This window comes from Diadema antillarum, unplaced genomic scaffold (genome assembly GCF_040938485.1).
Source record: "Diadema antillarum isolate AM-2024a unplaced genomic scaffold, OU_Dant_1.0 seq00000858_RagTag, whole genome shotgun sequence".
NCBI classification, from domain to species: Eukaryota; Metazoa; Echinodermata; class Echinoidea; order Diadematoida; family Diadematidae; genus Diadema; species Diadema antillarum.
The window spans coordinates 444,038-467,894 of record NW_027271729.1 but is presented as its reverse complement, the minus strand read 5'-3'; the positions used below and the strand labels follow the sequence as shown (position 1 = coordinate 467,894).

The 23,857-nt window shown below is 40.0% G+C and overlaps 1 protein-coding gene across 1 annotated transcript in view; it reads left to right on the top strand.

The window, feature by feature from the left end:
* The first annotated feature begins 5,512 nt into the window (after positions 1–5,512).
* Positions 5,513–23,857, top strand: part of LOC139740536 (poly(A) polymerase beta-like) — a 29,818-nt gene continuing 11,473 nt past the window's right edge. Inside the window, exons 1-11 of the mRNA XM_071651125.1 lie at positions 5,513–5,912; positions 9,550–9,702; positions 10,041–10,189; positions 11,374–11,483; positions 12,478–12,531; positions 13,804–13,915; positions 15,048–15,137; positions 16,206–16,344; positions 18,845–18,920; positions 19,654–19,774; positions 21,387–21,471. Of these exons, the coding sequence (XP_071507226.1) occupies positions 5,899–5,912; positions 9,550–9,702; positions 10,041–10,189; positions 11,374–11,483; positions 12,478–12,531; positions 13,804–13,915; positions 15,048–15,137; positions 16,206–16,344; positions 18,845–18,920; positions 19,654–19,774; positions 21,387–21,471 (1,103 nt within the window). The 5' untranslated portion in view covers positions 5,513–5,898. The remainder of the gene's footprint in view (positions 5,913–9,549; positions 9,703–10,040; positions 10,190–11,373; positions 11,484–12,477; positions 12,532–13,803; positions 13,916–15,047; positions 15,138–16,205; positions 16,345–18,844; positions 18,921–19,653; positions 19,775–21,386; positions 21,472–23,857) is intronic.

Below are 23,857 nucleotides of genomic sequence, written 5' to 3'. Positions count from 1 at the left end.
CAAGTTCATGTTCAAGAGTGACATCTGAGATATTGGTAATATACCCTGGCCAAATGCTCACTTTCATTTCATTTCTCATAAGACTGGGCTTGGTAACACATAGTCTTTTAGCAACAAACAACATAAACGTTGTTACTGCAACAAAGAGATATTATGGCCGAGTTCATTTTGTTCTAAGCCCAAATGAAAATTGTTAGTAGCAGTCAGCAATAATGACCTAATGTTCTTATTAGACAGGAAAACGCACTTGCTGTCGATTTTCACAAGATTATGATGAAAAGGTCAGACACGTTTAGTATTAGTAATTTAATTTCATTCTCACATTCATTTATTTCAGTATCCAATAATAGAAAATTATTTCAAAAAGCCAATATTGATTTCCGCAAACAAAGGAAAACGTATGTTAAGATATTACACGTGGGTAATTACGGAAATGTACACGACATTACTAGTAACATGAATAACGTAAGCCAGTGCATGCTGCTCAACCGGTGGGCCGGAATTTCTTAAAAAAAAAAAATTGTATTCGAACTACACATATAAGTGGGCCTAAAACAACAAACAAACAAACAAACAAACAAACAAACAAACAAACAACAACAACAACAACAACAACAAAATTTGTAGTCGGAGCCAAAGTGGGCCACGGGTAAGAGAGCTGAGAGGTGCCGATATAGGTAAACATCACACTCGCGTTTGCGTTTTTCACACTAAAGGTTGATGTTTATCGCCTTGAGTAATTTGTCATGAAATTTAATTCCTATTAATTTTTTCCTTCATAACAAGCATTCGCTTTCAAGGGGAATTTCACCGTGCGAACCCCATTACAGGAAAGTTTCAAAGAATTGGGAACGTGACGCACTTCCCTTTTCTCAGAACTCGGCCTTCGTTGCGTAACTCTCGTAGATGGCGCTCGTTCGTTGTCTTGCCAGCTCTGAAGTTATCGGTCAATAATTCTCGACATTATTAATGTTCAAGATGTGACGCGCCCTCTTCGGGAGTATGCGTCCATAAAATTTTACAAAGCGGATCAACCCCACAATTATTTTAACAGGTGATGTGAATAACAATTAGAGATGTGGGGGCCCATCACTGGTTGAATAAAATTTTCAACAAATATCGGCTTGTTGTATACATAAGTATGGATTTTGCCGCGAGCTGCTGAAGTATCATATTTCACGAACAGCGTAATCAATGTCGCTACTACTTCCCCCCATGCACAGTATAGGCCTGTATACCCTTTTTTGTTTGTTTCACAATTACTATTCCATAGTACTTTCCTCAAACAGTCATCAAGATCTGAACTTAAAGGGACTGTACAGTACTTGTTTAGGTGAGGATTCAGAAACCACTCTATGAAATGTGAAATAGCGAACAATTCTAAGGGGAATCAAAAGCTTATTTGATGAAAATCGGTTTTGAAATGACTGAGATATAAAAAAAAAACAAGGTAAAACAAAGATCTCGAGCACCCCTTTAATTTTTGCCAAAATAAAATTGTGTTGAAGTGGCAAAAAAATTGCACGGGGGAGCCCCCTCCCCCCCTCCCCACATTTTTTTTGCTTGTCAGCTGAGGAAATCCAGAAGTGGCGGTTTTTTTTTTTTTTTTTTTGCTTGTAAACTGATTAAACCCAGAAATATTTTTTTGCACCCCCTTTTTACGGAATTCCTGGATCCGCCCCTGAAATGAAACAGTTTATAGAATTGTTTTAAATCCGTCTCTTCTGAAACAACCTATCAATAACCATATAATCAGTATCCGACGGTGTGCATTTTAGATTATATACCAGTGTAGCCTTTTTCATTCACAATTACCTTTATCATTTTGTTTCTATTTTGTGTCAGTGGAATGCCTTATTAACCTAAATAATAACTTTAAAGCCTATAACAATGATGACTAAAATAACTATGATGAAGATTTTGGCAGAATGCTGGGGAAAAAAAACCCTCAAGTTATCATCGCTCTCATTTTGTAAGTTTTATCGTCTTAACAATCTTTGTAACAATTATTGGGATTGATATTGATATCGGTATTGATGATTATATCAGCCATCAATAATTTGTGAAAAATTTCTTAACTGGCATGCCGATGTATCATGGGCGTCACCAGGGGGGGTGCGTTGGGTGCGAACGCACCCCCCTTCAGATCCTTAAAAAAAAAAAAAAAAAAAAAAAAAAAAAACAGTCTGCGAGCGATCTCAACGCCGGACGCTAAATAATTACTCTTTTCTATTTTTTTTTTTAATATTCTGCACCAGGGACACACACACACACACACACACACAAATTTATTCGCACCCCTGGTTCTGGCAGCACTGATTTTGTACATATCTATTAGTATTCTACAGTGTTTACTATTTATCGACCGTACTGTACATCCGTACGAAACGGAGCACTTATACACGTTTGCCCCATCCCACATAATCATAATTCCCGCGATGAAAAGATTTTCTTGCTTTTTTGTTAGAATTCAAGAAATCTGTCCAATTATTTCACCCAAAAGCAGTAATTCAAGTGTTAGTAAACTGCTTTTGAATGAAAGGGTGATCAAGAAATAAGATATTTTTCTATGATTTCTTTTAACCATAATTAGATAGGTATATAGTGTGAAACATTGTTCAAAAAGACCGGACCCGACAAAAGATTGTGATTCAGCGTGATTCCTGGTTGGCATTCTGCATATAAGCAGGATGTGCGCAGTGTACTCAGTACATCCGAACGAAGAGTCGCTACAATGTTGCGCAATGTGATGTAGAATGTACACCTTTGTACCTTATACGCTTCGTTATATCAAAGCTAGATCATTGATTTTGCAGTGTTGCTTTACATACTAGTCTATGTAAAAATGTCTTGCATTGCCAATAAAAAGACTTGACCTGGGCTAATTCCTAACTTTTCCATGTACATAAGACACACACAAAAACAAACACGCACAATTAGTTTAGGGGATGCTCTCATAAAGTGCAGATTTTGGACATCCTTTCCCCGCTTGGTCACTTCGACGCCACCTCGCTGGTCATACCTCCCCCAGTCATGAACATAAACCCACACCCTTGACTACCAGTGGCGGATCCAGGGAGAGGGGCGCACCGGGCGCACCGGGCGCACCGTGCGTCCCCCCCCCCTCCCCCTCCCCCCTCCCCCTTGAATTTCCAAAGCGAAAAAAAATAATATAGCTTCAAACGGCAGTTTTTGGACAGTAAAATGTCAAAATTTTCAAGCTCGCTCGCTCATCTCGCTCGCATTTAGTCGTATATGCCATTCTCCTGAAGCTGCTGCCAGTGATTGCCGGCAGTTGCGCCTGGTGCGCTCCCCCTTAATTTCCAAAGCAAAAAAATATAGCTACAAACGGCAATTTGGGGACTGTAAAATGTCAAAATTTTCAAGCTCGCTCGCTTCATTCGCTCGCATTTAATCTTTATGCCATTCTTCTGATGTTGCTGCCAGTAATTGCCTGCAGTTGGGCCCGGTGCCCCCCCCTTAATTTCCAAAGCGAAAAAATATGGCTACGAACGGCAGTTTTTGGACTGTAAAAATGTAAAATTTCCAAGCTCGCTCTCTTCGCTCGCTCGCATTTAATCGTTACGCAATTCACCTGATGTTGCTGCCAGTAATTGCCAGCAGTTCCGCCCGGTGCCCCTCTTCCCTTAATTTCCAAAGCGAAAAAATATGGCTAAGAAAAGAACGGCAGTTTTTGGACTGTAAAATGTAATATTTTCAAGCTCGCTCGTTCCGCTCGCTCGAATGTAATCATTATGCTCTCCTGATATTGCTGCCAGTATTTGCCAGCAGTTGCGCCCGATGCGCCCCCTTAAATTCTAAAGCGAAGAAATATAGCTACAAACGGCAGTTTGTTTGTTTTTTACTGTAAAATGTCAAAATTTTCAAGCTCGCTCGCATTGAATTGTTATACGCAATTCTCCTGATGTTGCTACCAGTAATTGCCGGCAGTTGCGCCCGGTGCGCCCCCACCTCCTTTATTTCCAAAGCGAAAAAATATGGCTCCAAATGGCAGTTTTGGGACTGTAAAATGTCAAAATTTTCAAGCTCACTCTCTTCGCTCGCTCGCATTTAATTGTTATGCCATTCACCTGATGTTGCTGCCAGTAATTGCCAGCAGTAAGATGCGCCCGGTGCGCCCCCCTTAATTTCCAAAGCAAAAAAATACGGCTACAAAAGGCAGTTTTTGGACTGTAAAATGTCAAAGTTTTCAAGCTCGCTCTCTTCGCTCGCTCGCATTTAATTGTTATGCCATTCACCTGATGTTGCTGCCAGTAATTGCCAGCAGTTGCGCCCGGTGCGCCCCCTCCCCCTAATTTCCAAAGCAAAAAAATATGGCTACAAACGGCAGTTTTTGGACTGTAAAATGTCAAAATTTTCAAGTTCGCTCTCTCGCTCGCTCGCATTTAATTGTTATGCAATTCTTCTGATGTCATGCTGCCAGTAATTACCGGCAGTTCCGGCCGTTGCGCCCCCACCCCTCCTTTATCTCCAAAGCGAAAAATTATGGCTCCAAATGGCAGTTTTTGGACTGTGAAATGTCAAAATTTCCAAGCTCGCTCTCTTTGCTCGCTCGCATTTAATTATAATGCCATTCACCCGATGTTGCTGCCAGTAATTGCCAGTAGTTGCGCCCGGTGCGCCCCCTTAATTTACAAAGCAAAAAAATATGGCTACAAACGGCAGTTTTTGGACTGTAAAATGTCAAAATTTTCAAGCTCGCTCGCTCCGCTCGCTCGCATATAGTCGTGATGCCATTCCCCTGATATCGCTGCCAGTAATTTGTCGTTTCACACCGTCATTCCATAAGCCATTTATAAGGGGTACAACCCTCTCCGGCGCTTCCACACCCTCCCCCCCCCCCCACCCTTGCTCGCTCCCTCGCATACTAACCCCCCCCCCCCCAAAAAAAAAAAAAAAAAAAAAGAAAAAAAAAAAGAAAAAAGATGAAATCCTACCTACCGGCGCGCCGGTGCCCTTTCCCCGCTTGGTTTCCCTAAAAAAACAGTAAAAGTCTAGGAATTGAGAGCTTCCTATATTCCAAATGTCTGTCCAAAAAATCTCGTAAACATTTAGTGTCAAAACGCACCCCCCATGAAAAAAAGCTGGTGACGCCCCTGTGTATTGACACAATCAACGTAACGAAACAAACAGGTATCGGTAGGTTCTCTGGTTAATCATGAAATTGGGTCCTGCAGACTTTTTATTAGTCATTTACTTATAACGACTACCATACTGATACCAGCCCTGTTTCAATCGTCGAATGGTTCAACTGCCAGTCTGTCCTCGTCGCCCTGTCTGCGCCTTCGACGTGCGTTGTTGATCGCCGACTAGCGACTGGCCTCTGTGTAGTAGTGTGCATAGTGTGTGCAGTGTTACGGTACCCACCGTGTGTCCGTGTACGTGTATTGTATATACTTTAGCTTTTGTACGTTTGTATGTATTATGTGAATCGAATAATCATCATTGTTCGCCAAGTCGAAGGGCGCACGAATGTGGCAGAGCTCTATAATTTAGCCGAACGTTTGGATAATTGGATTTGGTAAATTCTATGCCGATGAACCAAATTGTTTCAGCGAGTAGAGTTTCTTTTGAATCATCTTTTGTCCACTTTGCACGACGATACTTTGCAGTATTATCAATTTGACATTGTGAAGGCGGGATTGATCGTCCATAGTCAGGTCACAGAACGCGTCTTGTCTAACAAGTTAGCATGTTGCTTGCATGGTAAATGTAACGCTTCACAATTTGCCGAAAGACGTTCTACGTGCTGTGGTCGTATTCGGAGGCACTGCAGGAACGGCGGATTCATCAACTTCTTGCAGATATTTACGACAACAGAGCAGCGCATGAAAGGGATTGGAAGCAGCGGATAAACCTCTCAACGAGTTTGACGGAATGTCGAATTCCAGGTGAATATCATTATCAATAGACTAGCTCGAGTCTAACCATTATGGGTCCATGCTAATATTGGGAGTAACAAGTATAATAAGTAAAATTCTAACGTTTGAGCCTCTAACATACGTTAGCTCTTACTGTTAACAGTTAGATTCTAGGCTCTTACCTAACTTCCATGGCTCCAGAGTCCAGTACCAAAGTAGATTGCTAGGAAATCCACTCCTAAACCGTAAACATTAGCATTAACTGTTAGACTTAGAGTCTAGTTTTGATGGACACTTCTAAAGTTACTCTCTTGCTAAAAGGAAAAACCAGAAGTAATGTTACAGTGTAACACTAACAGTGTTATCGTTAGACATTTGTCAAAACTAACGTTTGAGGTAGACTTCACCATAAATCATCAGTTGTCGTCAACTGTACTGTAGAATCACATCACATGACCATGCTGATTCTTTTGTAAAGCAAGCTAAAGTAGAGGCCGGAAAAGCTGCCCATGATTCAACCATAATGACATCCAAGATTTGACCGCCTGCTACATGTAAAACCTAGGACTAGGTTTCTATAGATGCGTTTGCGTGTGGTCAAATTTTGGCATGGGAGGTCGAACCTTGGCATTTTTGCTTTGATCATATACTTTTTGTTTCATCTGTTTATTTCTTGCCCATTCAAATCAGGGCCGCAGTAGGAAAAGAAGCTCCTAACCATGCATGCTAACATTAAGTTAGTCTGTTTATCAGAGTAAGAAATTTACTTGGGGACAATGCATGAACACAAATAGACTGGTCTTATATCACCTATGGTGTCTATTTCCTTCTTCAGCAGTGCCGTCCAATACCTACTGATGTTGATTTCGCAGAGAGAGAAGTCAGAAGTTGGGCCTAAACGAACCCAAGTAGAACTCTAGTTGTTTTGGACTTTTGCTGTTGAATGTAGTGGAGGACTGCTGTTTTGAAAGTATCTTTCTTTAACTATATACACAGCCATGTCACTATACACCAGTGCTTCGCACGGCACGGTCTCTCATCAGGCTACCGTGTTTTAAATGTCTGTGAGTGTGACTGCTGATGGATATTGGAACTGAACTTTTACATGTATGTTTCATAATCCACTCTGTGATGGTCCTGACCTTGGTATACAATGTAAATGAGTGCTTGTGAAATGTAGCACTAGACTAGCACTCAGTTTTCATTTGCTGCGATGGGGATGTACCGGTACATTGTAGAGCTCTTGAGTCTTGTACTTATGTAGAATCTTTCTGACCGGACATTGGACTTTTTGTACTGTCTGTGATGGATAGGCGGCCCGCAAGTGCCTTGCAAAATGTAGCCATGCGTCTTACCCTGCATGGCAGTTGCAGTGTTTCCTAGCCCAGCTAAGGCTTAATCCCCCTTTATTATAATATTAACTTGCTTTAATACTTCCAATTCTCATTTGACCTGTTCTTCATCTACAGCTTAACCAAGGCTGTGTAAACCTGAGGTCCTGGCCCTGCTGTGATATTGCAAGAGCAGAGCTAGAGTTCTAGTCTTCAACCCTTGTACTGCCAACATACAATTGTATTCTATTAGATGGAGATGTTATTAACCCATTGCTCCCACAATTATCCGAGAACTTTCTCTGCCTCCAACCAATATTCTTTTTGCATACCTCAACAAAGAACTGTGAGATGGGTTGGTAATCCACCTGTGTGAAAGCAGATAGAGTAGAAGTAGTACATTGACTTTGTAGGCCTACATGTATCCCCTTTCCATGGTCAACTTCATGTACAGCTGTACATGTACATGTGCCATTGAACAATGCCAAATATTGATAGGATCATCGGATGTGAAATTCAAACATAACATATTCACTGGACTCTTGTTATACACAATATTCTTGAAGGGCACCTGAGTGGAGTCAGTGACTGAAAGTCAAAATGTAGTGAGCTCAACCTTGATTGCTGCGTACGACATCCTCATAGGAGTTTGATACATTGTAGCAAAACAAGGGCACTGTTATGTTGGAAAAGATATATGCTATCGTACAGCAGGTTCCCGTAAGGAATGTTTTGACAGAGTGTGACTTGCAGAAGAAGAACAAACAAAAAAAAAAAAAATGAACAGAGTAGAACAGAATTTCCCTATCTACTGCTTTTGTTGTAGTTGATTTTAATGGATTTCTACAAAGAAATGTATCAGAACAACTGCAGAGTACCCCACCGTGTTATGTGGTAGTCATAATACCATGTCACTCTACACTATTTTACCCTACCCTTGTTAGCTTGCACGCAGATGCATTCATGCAAGCACATTTGGCATGTGATGGGGTACTCTGAAGTTAAGCTAATGTACCTGATTTTTCAAAGACAAAGTGTTGGACATACATTTGTAACTTTATCTGCCACGTAAGCAAATGATTGATGTGTACACAAATGTAATTAGCTAATATTGTGGCTCAGAGGATAGGACACAAATTATCTTGCATTATCAGCCTTGAGGTCTCGACTCTGGTTTGAGTCCTTTGGGAGCACTGGCTTGGCATGAGGAAAGGCACTTTTTTATTTTAATACATTGATGAAAGTCTAGGAGGGGACTTCAAGCAGTCTCATGTGGTTGCTCACTTACAATCATTACAATATTTGTAAATGCTGCCTTAGTGACCTAGTAAAACAGATCATAAGTCAAATGCAAAGTGGAAACGGATGCACAGAGGGAAGATTGAATAGGCTAGGAGGATGGATGTACATGTTAGATTCTATTGAGAAGTGTGCACTGTCTCATTGTTAGTGACAAACAATGTACATTGTAGATTTTTGAGTGGTCAACATTAATCTGTTGAGGACGGACTGATTTTGCCACAACACGCATTTCCCATACACACATGCCCGAGTATACTCGGAACTAGTCCTCAACGGGTTAAGACATTGGTGCTAGTATATTACACTGCTGTGAAAATACCATGAGATCATTCTGACAACTGCATATTACCCTTTTTTTCTTTTTTCTTTTTTGGCAAGATTAGTAAGTGTGAGTCATAGTTGCATGATGAGAAGGCCATTTAGTAGTTTCTGCTGTGCAGCTATAGTCAGGCATGCACACACACATACACACACACACACACACCCACCCAACTATAATAGCATTCCTTGTGAGTGAAGAAAATCAGCTCACAAAGCCAGCACTGATGTGTATTACAGAAGAAATGGAAGGAGCTGTCCACAATGTACACTGAACAAAGAAAAGGAAATGTGTGAAGAATTGTCAAATGTTGAAAGAACAGCTGTTATAATTAATATGCACAAAAATGTGACTGTAGAAGTTTGGTTGTTTATCAGCGTAGAATTATTAATGGAAGTCATTCAATGATTTTATGCAGATATGTGAAGTCCTGCAAGAATGAGGCTTTTCACTGAGACAGTTATTTTGAAGACTTACAATAGTACACCATTTCTTACAGACAATGATTAATGCAGACTTACATTATGTACACTTACTTTGCAAGAATTGCACCACTTCTCTCTTATTTTCTTCTGACATTTTTCTACATCGACTTGATAAACATTCGATGTAGGGTTCAGTATTGCTTGACTTTAAGAACTTGCACATTTTGAAAATTTCATTTTCAAATAACATTTTCCTTCTTGTTCACTCCCTTGCTTTCCCCACCATCTAGCCCAGAGTCTTCCACAACCAAGAAGACCTACGGCATCACCTCAGCCATCAGCCTTTCGGGTCCCCGCCCTGAGGACACCAGGCAGACTAAGGAGTTGATTGAGGCTCTGAAACCTCACGGAGTCTTTGAAAATGAAGAAGAACTTAATCACCGGTATGTTGTACATGTATACACACCTGTACATGTGCTAAAGTTTCTTACCCATGGAATAAAGCCTAAAATATAAGGAGATATCAGTATTTTTCTCATTAAACCATAACTGTAGACGGTTTAATCTGGAAACATTTAACAACTGTTCACATTTTGTGTATTTGACAATACTTAACATCGATTATACGGATTCAAATTTTTACAGTGGTTGTTTTTACCCCTAATTTACATTTTAGAAATATTCTAAAGCACTAATGCTGGGTTTTTGTTTCTTCTGCAGATGGTGAATTATGCCTTTAAGTTTGATGATGTCTTTCTCACTCTTTTGCAACATGATATAGGCTTGTGGTCCTTGGAAAGTTGGACCGCATTGTCAAAGACTGGATACGGCAGGTAGCAGAGGACAAGAACATTCCACCCAATATTGCTGACACAGTGGGCGGCAAGATCTACACATTTGGCTCCTACCGTCTTGGGGTTCACACTAAAGGTTTGTTACATTCCTTTGTGACGGAGGGTCAGTGACAACTGCCCAAAGGTGGACACAGCATTAGCAAAAATGATGTGAATGTTGCATGATTTTTATTATGACATCATTATTTCACCTGCAGTGTTGGAAGAAGAGAGTATGTTAACCCCAAATTTTGTGACATGATGGTACAAAGTTAAAGGGGCATTCCAGACGATTTTCATAATTTCACACCATGTAGTACATAAATTAACGGCTCCATGTATAGATTTGTGGAATTTATTGCGGTTCTTGAGCAGAGAAACAATATGTTGAAAAACCTGAAACAAATTACACTGAACAAGGATGATGACATAAGAGGCTCACATATTTCAGAAATGTAGCCGTAGTGTAATTCCATTACAATACCACCTGCTTGCGAGTTCACCTGTGTACAATCTATGCATGCCTTCTTTTGTTCTGCTTCCTTGAGCCCCAACTCATGCATTCTTATGGTGACCCTGCCATGTCATCATCCTTGTTCATATTGCAATTTGTTATAAATTTTGAAAATATATTCTTCATCCCAATTATCAAATTTTGAAACTGTGTCCTCAGTATAACTAATTTATAGTTGTTCAAATGTAGAAATTTGAAAATCATCTGGAGGTCTCCTTTAATCCAGATGATTATGAAGTCCAGTGGTGATGGCAAAGATGAAGGCAGTGATGATATGGAGTGATAATTGTAGGGGTCTGTTAGTTGCTTTTGTCACTGCATAATTGAAAGTTTAAACAACGGAAGTGAAATCTTACTGACATTTGTAAGGTTTTTAAAATTGGCATCACACTATGCATTGTGCAGTATGGATGTTCCAATTTTACAGGGTTCATAAAACTTTGGCATTTGTATGCCAGTCTCATTGATGGCTATAAATCCTCAAGTGTTTGTGCAAAGGATGTAATGGTGTGTTTTTGTAGTCGTAGTATATTGAGATGTTGGCTGAGAAGATTTGCTCACTGATTTTTTTTTCTCTTGGCTGAAAGATGTACAATCCTCTGCAAAATGTTCATGTGGAGACATTCACTGCTAACCTGGAGAAAGTGGAAAACCTCTCTAGTCTGTTGTCTGAACGTGCTTTTTTCCAAAGGAAATTCAGAGAGCCGCTGTCCAAAATATGTCATGACTGTGGATTCAGAGAACCACTTTTGCCCTCAACCACACAGGTGCCGATATAGACACTCTTTGTGTAGCTCCCATCCACGTAGAAAGGGCCGACTTCTTCAAGTCTTTCTATGACATCATCAGGGGATTGCCGGAGACTAAAGACTGCAGGGTGAGTAGTAAAGGGCATTCTCAACAATTTGAGAAGAATGAGTACTCATAGGGAGTTGATATAGATAGAACATCCCTCAAAGTTGAGTCAGTATGTATGTAAAATAATCAGCTGGGAATTATGGTGTGCTGAATGAGTAATAGATATAGATTGCAAATTGAGTACTGTAAAAGTGCAGCTTTTCATGCATTTCATGCAACATTTAAGTAGTGCAAAAAGAGAAAAAATGCAGACATATTTTGCTTGTTACTGTATTATATGTAATATTACATGTACATGTGTACTTTATATCTTTGATTTCAAACTAGACATTGTAGGTATTTATAATTGTCATGTTATTTGTAATTCAGGCTTTCTAGTTCTGTAGCATGAATGAATTTGCTGTCGTAATGTGAACCAGTTACACTGTAGTATTATATGCTAATTCTATGAAGTTAAAAACAAGCAAAATTCATCTTGCCCTGTGGAGTGAGTGTTAACAATTATTTGTGCAAAATTTTCCACTTTTACAACTTGATTGTACCATTCTTGATGCTAACCTGATTCCTGTGTTTCAATGTGTGGTAGATATCATCCAAGGACCATGCTATCATCATGCCTAATGCTACTTTGTATTTGCTTTGCGCAGTGTATTCTACTTCGACTGGCTGAGCTTTGAAAAATATGATTCCAACCCCCTGGTATATAGAAGTGATAAGATGCAGGACATGACATACATTAAATAAGAAGTCCTCGTTTGCAATACATTATAATTACCACCTGCTTTTATTCACAATTTCGAAAAGTGATACAGTTTCCTTCAACAGCACACATACATTATGCTACCTGATGGCATTTGCAATTTCATATTGAGGTTAAACATCTATCTGGCTGTTAGGCATGAAACTTACAAGTGCCAGTAATACATAGTTGTGTCAGGGTTATTATCAATGTGCATGTTGGTTTTGCTTATTTAGTCTGTATTTGTTGTATTTTTTTCATCTTCCTCTCTTAGGCTGTGGAAGAAGCCTTTGTACCGGTCATCAAACTTGTATTCGATGGCATTGAGGTGAGAAACATCTATGACATATTATTCACCCCCTGAAAATTGATGTGACTGATAAAATTTATGTGTTGTTGTTGGTAATTGTTAGACATTATATCACTTGAAATCGTCATGCCAGATCTTTACTGGAACTAGAATTGCAATGCTAGCCATGCAGAATCTCTCTGAATCGGCAGGAGGCTCCCTGAAGAATTTGATGTCTCATGGTAAGAGACAAGTTATATTTTAGGACTCCATGATTTGATAATTCTGCTGAAAATGCATGTAACGAGCAAGTTGCAGGGGCTAAACCTTGGGGATCAGGGGCAGAGCTCACAAGACCCACAATGGCCTGAAGTTCAAAGATCTTTGGGTTTTGGGAAGAATGATCGCCATAAGTAGGTAAGGGTAGGGAATGCAGAGTTGTTCGAATACTGCGGTTGAACCCCTTGGAGGTCTTTGTGTTCGGCTACATAGAGCTAGAACACTGAGATGGAGTCGTTATTTCTGCATCAAAGAGAATGCATAATTTGCTGTATGTACATACCCCCATAGGAAAGATACATTGTAGTTATTTGCAAGGTTCCTCAAGAGGTAGTTAAATTTAGTCAATGAATGTCATCAGTGGACATAACAAAGACGTTGCATCAAGGTTGAATTTGTCTTTGAAGGTCTGTGGACCCATTATGCCCAGGAGGCTTATGTTTATTGCACCATTTACAGTCGTGTACACGTAGATACAAATTGCTTTGTGAATGTCTTTTCCAATATCATGTAGTGAAATTTGTTATTGTACATTTAATATTCTGTGTATGGTTTAAAGGGATAGTAAGTACAGTATTGGTGGAGATGAAAATTTGGCTTTAACTTTTTTTCGAGATACCAAGAAAACACTTATGATATAGTACAGAGCATACCATTTTAAGAGGAATTCAAAGTTGATTTAATGAAAATCGGGTTTGGAATGGCTGAGACATTCAAAAACAAAGTAAAACAAAGCGATCGTAATAAAGTGTGGGTCCCACACTTTATTAGAATCGCTCTTTTTTGGATATCTCAGCCATTTCAAAACCAATTTTCATCAAATAAACATTGAATTCCTCATAGAATTACATGCTCTTTCATATTTCATAAGAGGTGTCTCATTATTTCACCAAAAAATGTTAGAAACCTGAAATTAGGTCTCAACCAAAACTGTATGATCCCTTTAATAAGGGTGCATTGAAATTTCTTTTGCTGTGGATCATGCAGTAATGTACTCTTCATCTTGTTATGTGACTGCGTCGTCTCCCCCAGATGGATATACTGTTTGCCCGCCTGGCTCTCCGTGTCGTGCCTGAGAACCTAGACCTCACCAATGATTCCATTCTCAAGAACCTCGATCAGAAGTGTGTACGCAGTTTGAATGGTATGTGGCGAATCCTCAATGCAATCACTTTGCTCTCCGCAAAGCTGCGTACGCACATCGAAGAGATGTTGGAGTCAGTACATGGGAATTTTTGGCTGTTGTGATACTGCTGAAGCATAAAGAATTCACATTGTTTTGGGAATTAAGATTTTGCATGCTCAGGAATATTACTGATATCTTTATTTAACAGAATAGATAGACTCAATCTTGGCATCCATTGTGTGCTTTTACTTCAAAAATTATGAAGAGCAATGCTCGTGAATGTCAGTACTGCCCTTGAGACTTCCTTTGCCTTAAAGGGATTGTACAGTTATGGTTGAGACCTAATTTCAGGTTTCTAACAATTTTTGGTGAGATAATGAGAAACCTCTTATAAAATGTGAAAGAGCATGTAATTCTATGAGGAATTCAACGTTTATTTGATGAAAATTGGTTTTGAAATGGCTGAGAGATATCAAAAAAGAGCGATTCTAATAAAGTGTGGGACCCACACTTTATTACGATCGCTTTGTTTTACTTTGTTTTTTGATGTTTCAGTCATTCCAAACCCGATCTTCGTCAAATAAACTTTGAATTCCTCTTAAAATGGTATGTTCTGTACTATATCATAAGTGTTTTCTTGGTATCTCGCAAAAAGTTAAAAACCCAATTCTCATCTCCACCAAAACTGTACTATCCCTTTAAACAATAATGAATGACCTTTCTCAGCTTCCTTCTTGTCTGTGGAGTCACCTGTACAAAAGCATTACTTGGTATTTAAACGTCCAGATTGTGGGCTGGAAATTATTTCCCAGTAAGCATTTCATTAGTTGAGCAATGCTCCATCAAAAGAAAAAAAAAAAGAAAAAAATATGCTTTCAGTGAATGGTATGTTTTGCCCTGCCTCTCAATCAAATTGTCCCATATCAATCAGATGCTTGATTAATGTCATTAAGACCTATTTACAATATATACATCAAAATAAAACTGAAGATAGAGAACAGGGATTCAAACTAAAGTGTGAAACATGAAGCTACATTGCTCTTAATTTTTGTGGTTGTACAAGAAATTCCTTTTGCAGTGACAATACTTGTGAAAGTTTATCGTAAAAGTCATGTTGACTATTTTATGTGCTGCTTGTTTTGATTTGCAGGTTGCCGTGTCACAGATGAAATTCTGAATGTAGTCCCGAACAAAGAGAATTTCAGATTGACGCTACGAGCAATCAAACTTTGGGCCAAAAGTAAGCTTGCTGTACAGCATCTAAAATTATTTGCTTCTTGGGACAGCAGAGTTTAAGTTCTCTGTTACTTCTAAAAAATCTTGAACTTCTTGTGTACAAACTCTGTGGTATTGTGTATAGGACTTGATTTATCTCAGTTATTTAGTAATTATACTTCTTGGTGTTCTCAAAAGTGACTTACATAACCCTTCAAAGCAATTCTTTTTTTTGATGGCTAATAGTGTTATGATAAACTATTGTCTGAATTTAGGTGGACAACCAATTCTGAAACAACACAGTAGTATAAACATAATGAAGGATGAGCACTGTGTACTCCATACAAAATTCGATTTGATAAACCTCTCTGTCGAATATGTTCACCTGTACTATTAAGATATCAACGTAGTGACAATACATTAGGAACATATATGCTGTCAGGGCACAAGACCACACCATGCTGGTGTATGCTAAGCTCGAGCTGTCTTTTCAAATGATGAAAATAAATAGCAATGATGACACTTAGACATGCACTATTCTTTACATAGTCAGAGGGCATTATGATGGTCAGTGTAGACCTAACTGATATGAAAGGAAAGAAGTGAAAGAAACAAAAAGCTAAATCCTTTATCTCTAGATGAAAAGGTGCTCTGAAATGTGTATCTCTGCTTGACAGGTAAAAGAAAAACACACAAATTAGTAAAATATATTGCATATAATATTGCACATATATTGTGCGAGTATTTACTTACGAATGCTTTTCTGAAGTTGCATCGTATATACAGATTAAAGACTTCTGTGGCATATTGTATGATTGTAATCCTTGTGGTGTAATGAGAATGTTTTAACATCTAAGCACATATCAGAGAAGATTAAATGCACTATTGAATCCATGTGAATACCATACATGTCATTTGGAATACACGTGAAGTCTGTAAGTATGAAGACATAGCCTTTGTGATATTCATTACCAGATACCAACTAACATACATTGGTTCTTCTCTTTTTTTCTCTCAAATCCCTCCCCCCCCCAAAAAAAAAAAAAATGACAATGATTCAAAATGTGACTTCAATCCCAATCTCACAAAATAGAGAAAGGTGTGTATTCCAATGCTCTAGGATTCCTTGGTGGGGTGTCGTGGGCTATGCTGGTGGCAAGAACTTGTCAGCTGTACCCCAATGCTGCCGCATCCACTCTAGTCAACAAGTTTTTCCTGGTCTTCACAAAATGGTGAGTTTGGGGGCCCAATAACAGTCCAAGAGGGATTAGAAGCAGTTCAGCAAGTGCATTCACTTCTGTTCATATTCTGGAATTGGAAGTTTGCACCAAGTAATTATGTCAACATTTGAAAATGTGACACTGCATCACAAAACTGCCAAAAAGTTGCCAAACATAGATTTTTAGTTAGGGTCAGATACTGAAAGAGCAGACTGTAAGCTTTAAAGGGGAAGGCTAGTAACTGATCAGTGGGAATCAGTGGAAATGCTGGGAGATGATTGTTCCAATCCTTATGGGATTCATTTAAGAGTTCATTGTATATCCATTGTTGTGTGAAAATGATTTGCTTCAGAACGGTCTCATATTCAAGTAATGTGCAGATTAATGCTCCGTCACTGACCAGGGACGCTAACCTGGAAGCATTAAACTGCACATTACTTGAATATGAGACCATTCTGAAGCAAATCATTTTCACACAACAATAGATATACAATGAACCCTTGAATGAATCCCATGAGGATTGGAACAATCATCTCCCAGCATTTCCACTGATTCCCACTGATCAGTTACTAGCCTTCCCCTTTAAGATGTATAGCTCAATACAAATGGATTTTCCTAACCTGTTGAAATAATGGAAAGAAAGTATGCATTCTGGAAAAGTGTTTACTGGGAATAGTCTAGGCTTTGAAGGTTGGGATCTATTCAAGTGCTTCGTCTCACCATGCTGTGTTCTGTGCAATGCATGGAACTGTAAACAGGATGTAAAACTCTGTAGCAACCACAGTGAAGGGATTATCAGATTAAGCAGATTATCTCAATTAAGCGCATTCTATTCATGACTGATACCAACTTTAAACACAGTAGGGCTATCTTTTCAGAAGTTAATCAGAGTTGAAAGTGAAGAGGGTGTAAAGGTTTTAAAAGAAAAGGGGTCTCTTAGACATATGTAATCACATTAATTGTTCTCCAGAAGTGTTCTGGAAAAATTGCAAAAACAAACAAACAAACAAAAACAATATCCCATTCATGTCATGATCCCAAATTGTAGTATAATGTTGAAGAAAAATTGCTCTTTCAGAAAAAAAAAAAAAAATGATTGACTATGTTAACCTATTTCACATGTTTTGAGTTCTTGCATGAGATCAGGGTTTGCAACTTTTTGTTGGTTTTGTGATGCCAGGTCACATTCATCAATAAAAAAAAGAATTTAAATCCTGACAAGTATTTAGAAGTGAGTGTTCAGACAAGTTTCTGTTGTAAGCATGCGTTTTGTTCACTTCTTGTAGCAAAAAAAAAAAAAAAAAGCTGCTGGAAACTGCTTATCCGATAGTGGCGAGCCAATGGAGTAAAATGGAGTCAAAAGGGGCCTGAGCTTTTGATCCTAGCAGGATCTTCGTCACAGGCAAAATGACAAACAGGCAGGGAAAGCGATCACATAATAAAATAAGGACTTCGCACAACAAGAACAGTCAGGGACAGGCTTGGGACACAGAACAATGAAAACAAACGGAGAGGGTAGGAGGTCATGGGCAAGGAGCCCAACAGGCAAAGGGAGAAGGATTAGAGCAGGAGGGTGAACAGACAAAAGGCAGAGGAGGGTTAGTAATGATCCTGAGGACAATGGGGGCAACCAGTGAAGGAAAGGGATGAATAGAGAGGCAACATCAAACAAGATAAGGAACAACAGAGGGATAAAGAAAGGAAAAGAGTGAAATAGCAACAGCAAGGGGGGAGGGGGCTGAGCAAACAGCGAGCCCTAAAAAGGTGTGGGATGGAGTGAAGTCATTTCATCCAGAGCTTCTCTCTGCTGGTTAGGACTGTGTCTGGACGTGTGCCTAAAGATTCAATGCCCTGTAGAGTCATATCAGTGATGGAATGATTGGGAAGATTGAAATGGTAGCCCACTGGAGTATCGAGCTTGGCTGTGTTGACAGTAGATCTGTGTCCATAGAAGCGTCTTTTGAGTGTTGTCTTGGTTTCCCCAAGACAACACTCAACACTTGTGTGAAGGCCTTATATGTGATTGCTTTCCCCACCTGTTTGTCATTTTGCCTCTGACGAAGATCCTGCTAGGATCGAAAGCTCAGGCCCCCTTTGACTCCCATTTTGTTCACTTCTTTACATACATGTAGTGTCGGGTTATCTGAGCCTTATCACGGAATGATGTAGTTTTGACCATATGAGGTGTAAAAACAATCCTCCATTCACAGGTACGTGTTATACTGGGCTATATTGACACGAGGGACCCTGCCTTAGTTTAAAGATGTTCTCAATAAGTTTGAAAAAAAACCCCCAAAACCACCAAAAATCCGAAGGCATACATTGTAACTACAGTGCTCACAACCAGTCAGGTGCAAAGAGTTATTCAACATTCTTCTTTGTGACAGATTGTGTAATTTGATCATGCAACATGTAACCTTTCAATGATTAGACAAACCATTTCTCTTTCCATTCGCCACTGGACTAGAATCATCATTCACATTGTCATTTATCATTATTTTTTTCCCCCCAGGGCATGGCCGCAACCAGTGTTACTGAAATCTCCGAATACATCCACTGACCTGGGCTTCCCAGAATGGGATCCAAGGGTAAGGATATTTGCCTCATCTTCAATATTCTCAGTTTTTTGTTTTTCCAAAACACTTTTCTCTGTATTATGAATAGTTATAGGTCTGAAACCTAAATATGAATTTGAGCAGGCTCCCAGCAGATAACAGCAATGACATTTTGTTTTTCTTTCTTGTGCTCGTTTCTGTGTTATTACAATGTGATTAGTAGTATCCAACACTTTCTTTAAGAAGTAGATACACTTGCAGGTGGTGAACTTATGCAACATTGATACATTGTCATTTAGGACCAGGAAAGTGGTGTAAACTTGTTGACCTTGTCAAGTATTGACATGCCATGGGTTCTCGGCTGACAGTGTAGCTGTTATTCATAGTGAATGTGCATTGCAACAAAATCTCTCATGTTTTTTTCATGTTATGGGTGCATGCCAGAAATACTTCTTTTCTTGACATGGCACCTCTGCCCAGTAGTTTACGGCATCTGCGCAATGGGAATGGGTGGACTGGATATGTAAACTTTATGTAGAGTGACCAGCCACAGAGGGTAGGCATTGAGCATCGAATGAAATGCAGTTGGCTATTATCACAGTGTTGATGTGCAGTGTACATGCACCATACAAATTTTGATGTAGTGCGAGGTATGGAGGGAATGCCAAAGACAACATTCAAAGCTACCAGGGTATTACAATTCTGTGCACCAGCAGCCATTTTCCCCTAAATTCAAAGTTCTCTCGGAAATGTCTTGTGTCACTAGGTGAATGTGAACGACAGGTTCCACCTGATGCCCATCATCACCCCAGCCTACCCACAGCAGAATTCCACCTACAATGTCTCTGTATCAACCAAGACTGTCATCGAGCAAGAGCTGCAAGCAGGTCTGTGTGCATATCTGGTATTTGTTATTTGTTATTACATGTCGTACATTCCAGAATGAAATAATCTTGACAATTCGCGGTTCAACCCCAAAGCGCGAAAAGCGTGAAAATAAAACCACCGCGAAAGAAACCACTTTTACAGTAGTGGGTTTTAAGTGTGGCTACTATGGAAGCAATGAATGCGTGAAAGTGTGTTTTCCTGTAAAACATGTTCATGTGGGATATGGATAACATTTCAAAATACAGTGGCATCTTTTAATGTTTAACTGGTACTTTTTCATTTTCTGTTGACAAAAACAAAACAAAAAAAAAACAACACCTCCCAACAAATTATTGTTCACATAACTAAAAGGTAATTTGATAAATGTGAATATATTAACAAATAGACTACTACAGATCTAAGTATTGTACCCCCCCCCCCCCCATGCTTGCTATTTTTTGGCATAGGATATTGAAAAGAGTATGGTGAGTTTAGAAAGAGTCTGAAAATGAAATTGGGTGGACTTTGAGCTTACTGTTCTGAGGAATCATTTTAAGCCATATTTATCATTCCAGTCTACTAGGCCCCATGCGCCGACTTCTATCGCATAGAAAGATGCTGAATACCCCTTGTCCTAATTGTCCCTCAAGATTGAACTATACTTTTTATCTCTCCCTTGTTGTGCATTCTCAGATTGATTAATTGAACAATTGAAAGGTATTTTATTAGAAATCATCCATGACAGCCCACAGGCTGGATTGAGGACACATTTACATGAAACCACTTTGAATAGATTGAAATGTGCACAAAACAATTAAAAATACATAGCAACGATAGTTTTGAAAGGGATAGTTAGCTTGATCAAAATGATATTTTTCTTCTTCGTGTAGGATGACTGAATGTAGGCATAGAATTTTAGAGAGAATGTGGGAAGGTATGGTGCCCCCAACAATTGAATGCCCTTCTTAGTTTCTGTATATGTTCCTGTTAGACTGGTGTTCGAGGAAAGTTATGTGCATGTAACTCAGTATGTTATTATGTCAGCATTCATATCTTTCGAAGAAGACCGGACAATTTGAGAATATAATGATAAAGGGTGCCCTGGTACCAGGGCAGGGGATGCATTTATCACTTTGGCATTTACCTCAGGTGTGCAGGTTTGTGTAGGAGGGAAGCAGCCTGTACCTGCTTTAGTGATAAAACTTGGAACTCGTTTTGGAAGATTTTACATAATCGACTTCCAAGTTTAAGTTCTCATTTTCCAATAACAGCAATGAGGCAAAATTTCCTAGTACTACGCAGTGGTGCTACTCAAGCAGACCAATATTTCACTGTATCTTCCTGTTACCTGTCTAACAGTTTTCTTTACAGTGTGCCTTGGACCTGTCTGAACACTGATTGAGTTTGCAACTTTACAATGAGTAACATTACATTGTGCAGCAGTTGACTGTTTATGTGACCGTGACTCTCTTCCAATAGCAGAGTCAACTGCTTGATTAACAACAAAATCATCTCTAGCCCTCTATCTGCTGATAGCGAGAGATTGAGATTGATGGCAGATGTCAGATAGTCAGGGATATTGAGACCTATCATTTATGTAGATTTGCATTGTGTTGCCTTGCTTCATGCTAGGTCTGGCAGTAACCCAGGAGATCATGCAGGGAAAAGCAACGTGGGAAAAGCTCTTCGAACCCTCCAACTTCTTTCAGAAGTACAAGTGAGTAGGGAAAAGTGGTGTGGTCTTGGGGCTAAGGACCCGTCCATTTTAACTACAAGCTTTGATTACTATGGCATCCAGTGCTACACTTTTCATTATTCAAATTTTATAAAATGGGTTCAAGAATGTAGCCAATTGGAAGCGCTGAAATGAGTCACGTGTGCGCTCATGATTTTCTTACTAACATGCACGGCCGTGCAAAAAGTGTGCAACGAAAAGTCATAACAGCACGGCATGTTATACTATGGGACATTGCAGAGAAAGCGTAACTTCTCGGTCACTGACGTCACAATGTTTACACTAGCAGTGTGCACTCAATCAGTTGTTACAAGTGCGTCGCGCGCTACTATACGCGCTGTCAATCCTGTAAACAACTTCTAGTTCGGGCTGCCAGCCAACCTTTCTTGTGCATAACATGTGGCGTACGTATACTCTTATATGTAGTTATATTAGGGTGTCTGAAGCATTTTTACAACTTTTGAAATTCTCTGAAAAGCGAATTGTGAACTATTTCATATGAAAGAGAATTACATCATTGAGACACATTTCAAATTTCATGGCGAAATGATGTTTCTATCTCGAGAAATTGAACTTTCAAATCACGGCAATATTACCCACTTTTTCTGTCGAGCACGCTCGAAATGTGTCCAAATCATTGCCCCGGAAAGTTGCATTCGCGTGTGGATCTCAAGCGATCGGATAATGAGCGTACAGCTGTTAGAAAATACGCGTAACAAGAGCAGAAGCCACTCCCCCACAATGTCGTCACACCGCATGTGGTGATTGTGTGTGTGTGTGTGTGTGTGTGTGTGTATACAACGTGCTCGCTACCCTTTACATACCACCACACACGGCGCAGTTGTTTACATTGCAGACCCACGCACGCAACCCCATCACTACGATAAAGCTAGCGCGAAAGCATGCATGCGTGCTGCAGAGCGAGGATGCCATATGCGCCAGTTGACCGTGCCCATCATGCCTTTACCACAGCGCGCGCAGTGTTGCCTCCGGCAGCTAGCCTCGCCACCGCGCGTCAGTATCAGTACATTAACTCAGTATGTAAGCAGCTAGCTTGCATACCGCATGCACGGCACATGCACAGGGAGCATACTAGTAATCGCTGGCCCAGCAGCCATTTGCGTGAAAGTGATGCCAAAATAATTACCACCATCCATAAAAGCATTGTTTTATCACAAAAGAGCCTATAGGCTAAAGCAATCTTTTGAAAATATCCTTGATTAGAAGTTCAGTAACAAATATCGGTATTCGTAACTAATCTCGATCGTACTCACAGTTTCCTGTTCAATCGTGTCTTCCACGCGTAGGCCTTGTATAGGAAGGATCATTTACAGCTGTGGCTCTACGTACAACTTGTTTGTTTGCTTAACTCATGTGATAACTGCCACATCGGCTGTCTGAGAAAAGCGAGAGTCAATGCAATCAACAGTGTTTTGTTTGTGACTGTGGTTGTTTGTATGTATAAAGCTAGTCTAGCTACACGAAGGCACATGGCATTTAGCATTATCCTTTTGTAAATTGTGGAATTGATGTGTATCAAACATCGTGCGTTGATTGCTGTCGACCTGGGCAGCGCAGATTGCAACACAATTAAGCGGCCCGGTTCACGTTACTGACAGGGCTTGCATGCCCTGTCTGGTGGCCCAACTGTTAGAGCTGCATGCCATACATGCCTGCCTGCAGCTGTTGCTGCGATGCCCTAGAACTAGCTAGCTGGGTGTGCAGCGAGCGGCAGACGCGGCGGGCCATATGTATAAGTACGGTACACACACACACACACACACATCCAACATAATACACACAGCATGCACACACGCAATCCAGTTTCGCGCCGCGAACGCCTTGTGGCTGCGTTGCGTGTTGAATTTAAATATGCATGAGCCCCAATACGCGAAAGTTACCATGGATCCTTGCATACGAAGCCACGCCGAAAGCGTTCGCTGCAGCCGAAAAATTGTTGCAAGGGGTGCTTTCTAGGCAAAATCCACAGTCGAAGACAAGGAGCTAGCGAAAAACTGACCACACCATTGGATTCAGCATATCCTAAACTACTGACATGCTACACGCTGGTGCAAGTACCGAAGCAGACGCTGAGATATGGGGATAAACGTGTTTCTAACGACATTTACACCAATTTATTGAAGGATTCATGTACCAGCGCTCTTATACAATGTGGAAACAAACTTCTTCTTTCATATGATACCAAATTTGTGAGGATTTGATGTCGGCATCGACTGTGGAAAATGCAATAAAGGCGAAATCCGGCTCAAAATCGCTTGCCAAAATCGGCGCACCTCGTGTTTGCACAGCGTCCTATGGGAGTTGCGTGTTGTGAGATAGGGCGCAAAATGGTCCGAAGGTAGGAAGG